This window comes from Monopterus albus, unplaced genomic scaffold, assembly GCF_001952655.1.
Source record: "Monopterus albus unplaced genomic scaffold, M_albus_1.0 scaffold43.1, whole genome shotgun sequence".
Lineage (NCBI taxonomy): Eukaryota > Metazoa > Chordata > Actinopteri > Synbranchiformes > Synbranchidae > Monopterus > Monopterus albus.
This window is the reverse complement of record NW_018127923.1, coordinates 1839969-1848981: the sequence shown is the minus strand read 5'-3', so window position 1 is coordinate 1848981 and position 9013 is coordinate 1839969. Positions and strand designations below refer to the sequence as shown.

The window sequence follows — 9013 nt, the reverse complement described above, 5'->3', positions numbered from 1 at the left end:
CTGTCTGTCTATGCATAAATGGAAAATAAAAATCTTGGCTTGACTTGAGACAGGGACCTGAACACCCAGGAGAGGGAACAATAACAGCATTATGAGGGGAAAACAATTACAATAGGGACCTCTGCTGGACTGTCAAGGAATCGCAAGACCTCAGAAAAAAACGAGACAACGCGAGGAAACAGATGTAACTTGGTTACAGTGTGCCCATAATCAGTCTAAAATTCTAAAAGTCTAAAAGATTATTATTATTTTGAGTGGCTGACATGTAACAACTTTTTCACAGGGTACAAAGTGAAATCCACTGTCAAATGAAATGTTTTATTTTTATATATGCACATGGATAATGGAACAAGCCTTTTAATTGGTGTCTCAATCAGTTGGCAGGCACTACAGTTTGGTACATCAGCCTCGACTGACTGTGAGAGTCAGGGAAGAGTTAAAAAAAGAGAAGAAAGCAAAGATCACACTACCTCTTCTCTCGCCATACTTCTCTGTTACACAAATTAGTCTCTAAAATCATGCAGCTCATGTAGCGATCATTACAAATAACGTCTACACTGATAAATGCATTTAAAAAAATTCCGTATTGGTTTCAGCTGTAACAGAATGTACTGCAACACATTCCTATGATTCGGTTGTTAACAATGTCGATACTATAGTATAAACAAGATACTACACGTTTGACAACTCAGGTTTTCATAGTGTTCAGGTGGGAAGTCCGACATACCGTGAACACATCGAAGGAAACACATTCTGCTTCGTCATTACGCACATGGACGTAACTCGTTTGTCCAATCAGGTGAAGACCTGGAGCTCAGGAAAGAAGCAGATGATATGGCAGCTTTGAGAGCGACCAGGTGGAACTTGCTTTGTTAACACGGCTGATCATTAAACACACCGACTCAGAGGCAGCGTGAGGGCAGCTGCTCGAAATGATTTACTTAATATTGATTTCCGCGTTCTCTGGAGCAGTCGTTACGTTGATAGTGCAGTTTTTGTTGATATACCGGAGAAGCCCCGAGCCCACAGGCAGGACAGTGCAGTATGTCAAAGTAGTGCCTGATAACGCCTTGAAGGATTACTTTAATACCCACCACGTCGAACCAGGCCAGCAGCAGGAGGAAAGCACAGCATCTGCTGCATCTAAACAGCAAGAGGCCGCCTCCACAAGGCAGCAGGAAGCGGCTGTCACCCAACAGCCGCCACCGCCTTGTCAAAGCGACCCCAGTGATGCGGCCAAACCCGAGACATGCAATTTCCTAAATGCTATATTTTTGTTCCTCTTCAGAGAGCTCCGAGACACCCCCCTCGTTAGACACTGGCTCACCAAGAAGATCAAGGTGGAGTTTGAGGAGCTGCTGCTGACCAAGACAGCAGGTCGGCTGTTGGAAGGCCTCAGTCTTAGGGACATATCCTTAGGCAATTCTTTGCCGGTCTTTAAAACGGCCAAACTTATGAAGCCGATGCATTTGAACGAGGACGGTATGCCGGAGGAACTCAACTTCGAGGTGGACCTCGAATACAACGGGGGCTTCCACCTCGCTATCGACGTCGAGCTGGTGTTTGGGAAGTCTGCCTACCTGTTCGTTAAGATGAGGCGCGTGGTGGGCAGGCTGAGGCTGCAGTTCACGCGCATGCCCTTCTCCCATTGGTCCTTCTCCTTCCTCGAGGATCCGCTGGTGGATTTCGAGGTGAAGTCCCAGTTTGAGGGGAGACCGCTGCCTCAGCTCACCTCCATCATAGTCAACCAGTTGAAGCGGGTTATCAAAAGGAAGCACACGTTACCTAACTACAAAATCAGGTAGGCTCACAGTTTACCATGTCAGACTACAGCAGCTCAGGGCTGAAGAAACCACTCAGCAGACAGGAAAACCAGCTACAGCACTAAAGCTGTAAAACACCAGCCTGAGCTACTGGCCACAATGAAGTTATGTCCATAACACACTGTCAGATAGGAGAAAGGAATCAAATACGTGTCATAATTCCATACTGTATACCTATACTTGGGCTGTAGTACTACACATGACTGCTGTATTTGCATCATACAAAAATACATTTATGAATCGTTTTTTGCTAACAAAGTGCCAAAATGGCCTGCAAAATATGAAATGGCTGATCCTTTAATGTGGAACAAAGGCTACCCAAATAGATTCCCAGGAATATAAACTGGTACCTGCTTTTTCTATCAACCACTCCACTTGTGGTAATGATATCAATTAATTAATTAAAAAAAACAAGAGCAAGTGGTCACCATTAGAAGTGCATCTCTTCCAAGCAAACAACTGAAAACGCAGAATTAGTCAATGGCAATGCAGCTGTGACATAATGGTTTTTCAGCCATGTCAGCTTGTAGCTGCTACTGGTGTGTGAGGATAATAACCTGGGTAGTCGAATCTGTTTGTGTTCCGGTGTGATATTTTCTGGCAAAACTGTTTGACCATAAGCCGCACTCAGCAGCTATTCTGGACAACAGTCTTATTGCCCAGCTGATATGGAACCTAGACTTTCCAATATTAAATCGAAAGCTCATTCTGAGTCACAATAAGTTCCTCTAGAACACTGTCAGGTTGTGACGTTGCCATTTGTTTTGTGATTTTCTAGCAGTGAACAATGGAATGATATGAGACACCTGTCTTCTCTATCACTTGTTAATGTATAACAAAACATATGGAGCCACGTTGGTGTAGCCTGATGTTCCGATGACCATGTGGTCATAAAACAGTGCTCGACTGAGTCTTTTGAGCTGCAGTAAGCTGAATTCCACTTAAGTAGTGAGTAACCTTCCTGTTCTCCATCCATTCATGGAGAAAGGTTACACAACAGCCAACTTTAAAACCAGTGTGTCTGAACCAAATGCAGCTTGACGGAGCAATTCCATGTAGTTGGATTTAGTTCATTCTATACCTAGACAATAAGAGGAGCAGGAGATCACACTCCACATTCTGATATAGGAGTGACTTCAACCTGTTATGAAAGGTTGTGTTGAGTTTGTGGGTGTAGGTAAGGAGGGTAAAGGGGGCAGCTGTAGGAAGTAGAGCGGGTCGTTTCCTAGCTGGAGGATGAGCGGTTCGATTCCCGGCTTGTCCAGTCAACATGTCAAAGTGTCCTTGACACTGAACCCCATTTGCTCCCAATGGCCAGAGCAGTGCTTTGCATCGGTGTGTGTTTGAGTTGATGCCACAGATGGCTGCCTCGGTTCTGTACCGGAGAAAAATACCTTGTGTGTATCATGTACTTGGCTAATAAAAGTTATTATCATTATTATTAAGAAGTAGTCAGGGATGCTGGATTATACTGTTGAGCCTTCTTGGTGTCATGGGTCCAACTCAATAAAACACCAGCTTTTGAAAGTACATCCACCTGATGACCCTGCAGACTGACTACACTCACATTCACACATAAACTTATCTTGGACACCTTGTTACTCTAGTTGGTCAGACAGGTAAAGGCCATAATTGATTCATAATTCAGTCGGGCTAGCCACCGTAGCTTAACCTGAGCAGATATAAGGCTGGGCCTTGCTTCCAAGTATCTGCTCTTTGCTTGGATGAAGAACTCTTTGAATGAGTACTAGGTCAAGAGTGTAACCATTTTCTGATGTAACTTACTGCTGGACTACAGAGGAGGCCATGACATTCAGATCAAGCCAGTGGGGCCAGCCATGGCAGTTTAGCCCAAACAGATAGACTACTCTGTTTGGATGTAGGAGTTACAAGCAGTGATGGGTAAAAGCTTCATTTAACTTAAATACTGAGTTTCCATTGAAATGCCCAACATTTGGCACATTCAGCTGTGTTTTACATTTGCATTTAACTTGCAAATTTTCTCCCAATTTGGAGTGTTATGGTCCCTGTTACTGTGGTGGTTTGATTGATTTAGCTGTTTTTGCTGGTGCATGGTGTCTGTCTTCCAACAAAAAGCATATAATTGTATAGTTGGTGTTTCTGGAAAAGCCAGAAATTAGTCAACCGAAGAAAATCTACCCTTTCATTGTGACTGCTCTCCAAAACCACTCCTCCAAATTACAATTCACACTGCACAGAATATCTTTTGCAATGTCAAACATGTTGGATTTGTTTTTGAATTGGCCTTCTCCTCCTGTCCACAGCTTGTTACGAAACACATTCCTGCCATTGGTTAATGTGGGTAGCGTGTCTGTGTTTCCTAATTTCCTGCCTGTGCACTTACCATTTTCATAACATGTACATCAAGCTGCCTTTTTACATAGCAGCAGCCTGTCAACTCTCTGCCGGCAGGTGTGTCTGGATGAAAATGGGATGTGTCCAGGTAAATTTGGTAATATGATGCACAAAGTGACTGCACCACTGACCAGCAACAACCAGGTCTGTGGTCAACAGTCACATCATCATTGCTAGTTAATGGGTGCTTTGACCATGTTGTGATGTCTAGTGCACAAGCACTGTGCATGTTATACCTTGGGACCCTGTGCAGGACATGTAAAAAATAAAGATGCCATTGTGTTCATATATATTGCACATCAATATAAATGTGTTTATAATAAAAACCATTTTGATTAGTGATCGTGCGCCTTGACCTCGCACATGAGCAGATCTGTTTCCTCAGTGGAAAATCTTACTGACATCTGACCTGGCAAGTCCACCAAACATTCAAACTCACATGTCTGTTGGAGTGGATGTGAGGTTACACACTGATTGGTTAATTGCATGTTACACCCAAAACACACCCCTGCTTTGATGAGATCAAATACAGCCCTTTTGCTAATTGCACAGGTCCTGGAACTGTTTTTCCTCCTCGTCAGATTACTGAAATAAACATGGACACACCCAAACACCACTTGTGCCAATACATTGTGCATTCTCAAAATAGGGCCCATGGTCTTCGTTTGTGACCAAAAGCTGCTATGGGCACCTTTGTTGCCATGGCTCTTTAGCTTTAGCCATAAAATAAAGTGACAACATGTCTGCCTACATGGCGTTGTAGGAGAGCCTTGATTCATCCACTGACTGCAAGGATAGAGTGCGTGCAAGTGGGAAGTTATGGTGGCAGCCTGGTAGGCCGTCCAGTGGTTTTACTTTTTTCTGGCCTCTGCTGCCACCGATAACAGATTTATTTTTTCCTTTATGTGCATTTAATGTCTTCATTGCCATCAGGATGAAAAGAGAAATTCAATAAATGTAACAAAAAATGCTTCTGAAATGATTTGCCAATGCTGTCTTTAATGTAAGGACCAAAAAGCTTTGGTTAGGCTCTGTAGCGCTTTCATCTGTTTTGTTTCAGTCTCTACATGCCTTCTAGCAAAGACTTTGACAAGATGTCGTGTGAGATTTTTTTTTTCCCAAATACTGCCTTTCTCTTCGCCTCTCATCTATAAAGCCAAGACTGGTGAAGTGCATGTTGTCTGCCATGTAAACCATGGTATGCCAGAGCTCCTTAAGCCTACAGGCTTCATGCTGGCCATGCTGGGCTGCCTTATTGGTACTCTTCTCACACACACACATACACATACATCACACACACAGTGTTTCAGGAAGGCCTGCTCTAGCATATGTACAGCTGTGCTGTATTCTTGACTGTGCAGAGGGATATTCAGTGCCTTGGAGTTGGTCTCTTGGAACAGTATCTTGGCCCTGATTTGTAATTTTTACTATCCTTGTCTCAGATTGTGGCTTCCACATATAAGAATGTTTAACACACGGATGATCGCTATCTGAATGTTCCTGAGTCCACTGATGGTTACATAGGTTACATAGGATAGGTACATCATTGACAAAGGGTGCATGCAATCAAAGTGCTATATTATATTGGCATTTTACATTTGTACTTTGTAAATAAACGTAGAGAAGTTAGTTTTCTTTGGACTTTTATTTATCAGAGTAAAAAACAATGCAAATGCAGCCGCTATCTTTCAAAGTTGTACCACAGTAAGTATGAACAGTACAAAGGGAGCAGAGGCGAAAGGCTGACTGTTTATTGTTTTCCACCTGTTTATTACAGAGCAGTCATATTGTTTCACCCCTCTTCTTGTTCAGGTGATTACATCATAGCATGGCTGGGCCTCTGTTTGAAACACCAACCTCAATTTACATTAGGGCAGGATATTGATACCGATCAATTTCAGTTCTACTGATTTCATGATTCATTTACATTCAGTGTGTGTGTGTGTGTGTGTGTGTGTGTGTGTGTGTGTGCGTGTGTGTGTGGTGGTAATAGGAACATTGGGGGCTGTGACCCCCAAACTGGGAGAGTGACTCCAACAGATCCCAGGAACATCTGAGATCTTTGTCCAGAAGAGTGCAGTCCTAGGAACAGCTAAGATAGTGGGCAGGACCCTCAAGCTCCCAGGCCTCTGGTAGAGGACCTGAGTTTGAAGGAAGGCATACAAGACTGCCCCAAAGTGGGGGGCAAGTGGGGGATTTTTTAGATATGAGATCATCATATTGAAATGGAGTGCTGCACAGTAATTGGTTTATCTCAACAATTTTGTTTTCATAAACTGCCAGAAGCCAGCCCTACAAGAGTGTCATCATTATGCATAATAAAAAAAAAAAAAAAGCTCTTCCATACAACTAAGATGGAGGGATTCTTCGTGTCAGGTGAGGCTGCTTGTGTGTACCGTAAAACTACAAGAGTTTGACTCTTCCATCATAGACATGACTTATGAGCAGTTGCTGTGTTAAATCAAATTCTTAAAAAGAATTTGGTACAACAGTAGCTTATGAGTCAGGAGAGGCTAAAAGGATTTGCTGTTCACTCCTTGCAGACCTCAAGATCCACGAAGTTGGGTTTAGGAGTGCAAAAGCTTGTTAAATGCTGTTCAAGAAGGCAGCGTGTTGTGTTTATATGCTTAATCATCTCATCAACGGATCTGTGTTGCTTGTCCAACTGTTAAATGCAAGCATTAAACACTTATTTACTGACAGACTCACTGCCTTAGAGCTGTGTGGGAGGGTACTGCAGCAAACAGAACCCTAAACATGTGACTGTGCATCACCCACGATCATGCAGAGTGAGTGAGTGTGGTGAGATGATGTAATGAAGCGCAGCCTCACAGAATGAAAACTGGACCTTGGGATTTGCTGAATGGCACAGATGGTGGTTCTGTGTTGGGGAGGGCTGGGATCAAGGCCCACTGGAGGAACTCCAGGCATTACCGCACCCCTGTAGACTTAGAACTCATGCTGTGGTGGAATACTGTGTTCAAAGCCAAATCTGTGATGGTTTTACTTTTCTCTAGTCATCATTTCCCTATTTCCCTGTTTTTGTCTTGTGCACACCAGGAAGCTTTTGTTTTTGCTGAAACTTAGAGGTGGGGGGAGGAGCGGAACTTGGGAACCAGCTTGTCATGTACTAGCTTTATTGACAAAGGCTGATTTCTAATAAAACATGACCAATAGTGAATGACCGATATGATAAGCAGAGGAATAAACAAAAATATTTTATATCTATAGCTGTTTAGGTAATGCAATTTGATGATTAAAAAACCCACACAGAGTTGTATAAATCCCAACTCTTAAATTGCATTTATGTTTCCCTCAATTGCATCTTTTCCTTGTATCCAAGTCCCGCCCATGGAAAATGCAAGGAAAAGATGCGAGGACAGAGGGATCAAGGAAATACGTTTGCAGCGACATGACATCCTTCATCTGAAGTGTCCAATCACCAACTGATTTCTGATAAAGGGGTATTCTGGTTCACAGTCAACCTCTGCAAAGGATGTTCCCATGTGCGCTCGTGGCTCCTCCGGGAGCCTCCTTCCTCCTTGATCCAAGCTCCTCAGGGCAGATAGAAGAGCTTTGGGATGTTCTTGATTGAGCGAGGATCAATCCAATAATGGAACTGGGATTCACCTGTTGTCTTCATCAGTGGATGACATTGTCATGGAGATTAATTTGTTGACTGGCTGATATGATTTCATCCAGAGGACTTTTGAACTTGCTGGCTTAAAGCTTGAGTGTTAAAGTTCATTCATGACTTTTGAACTAGTGGTTACATAATAAGACAAAACAATTACGACTCAAGGTCCACTTACAAAGCTTCTTCCTGGGCTTTCAATTACAATCTGGCCGATATATTGCCAGGCTGATATTACTGTGGGCGACTCAAGTCACATGACTTGACTCGAGTCTGACTTAAATCGCAAATCTGGGCCCGTATTCACAAAGCATCTTAGAATTCTCTCAGAGAGCTCCTATCTTAGCCTAAAAAGTCCTAGCTGGGAGTCCTAGACTAAAAGTGATTTAGGAAACTTCTCAGAGCAACTCTGAGCAAGGAAAATAAAAAACCTTTATCTTAGTGAGGAGGTGTGGTTGACCCCGTTGCTAGGGATGACACAGCAAATCATGGACTGTGATTGGTTGATAAAGAATCTGTCACGGTCTTTACAAAAATGCGGTCTTTGTGAAAAGAGAATATATGATAATATGATGGACAGTGAAATCATAATGTTGGTATATAAAAAAAAACATTATCATGAATACAGGCTAGTTTATGCAAAGTTTTTGTTATAGGCTAAATATCTTAAAGTTAATTAAAACCGTACTGGTACCTCTTTCTGTTCACAAAAACATCTTCATTTTCTGATGGTGCGATTATGTGAATGTGCATCCCATCAATTGCACCAACAACACCGGGGAAACCCGCTATGTCCATGAATGCCTTTGTGTGAGTCTGCAGACTGTGAACGTCCAGTGGAAATGAAATGGACCGTGTCACTGTCTGAGACTGTAAAAGTGCTTCAATAGTTTGTGCGATCACTCTGCTGATGGAAGGTTGTGACAGACACAAGTCATCGCTGATGCACTGTTGCATCTTTCCGGTTGCCAAATACCTCAGCGTTGTAGTCACTTTGATTTCTGGTGTTATGGCATTACTATGAACGGTGGGAGATGTGAGCGCATCTCTAATAAGGTCAACCACAAACATAATCCCATCGTGATCCAATCTGTAGCGGTTAATTAACTCACAGTCATTCATTGTTTCGAGAATATTTCTTCTTGCCACCATTTTGTCCGCTGCTAGAGGAACTCTTAAG

The 9013-nt window shown here is 42.8% G+C and overlaps 1 protein-coding gene across 1 annotated transcript in view; it reads left to right on the top strand.

The window, feature by feature from the left end:
- The first annotated feature begins 374 nt into the window (after window positions 1–374).
- The window catches only part of pdzd8 (PDZ domain containing 8), a 47545-nt gene continuing 38906 nt past the window's right edge, over window positions 375–9013 (top strand). Inside the window, exon 1 of the mRNA XM_020599914.1 lies at window positions 375–1801. Within this exon, the coding sequence (XP_020455570.1) occupies window positions 933–1801 (869 nt within the window). The 5' untranslated portion in view covers window positions 375–932. The remainder of the gene's footprint in view (window positions 1802–9013) is intronic.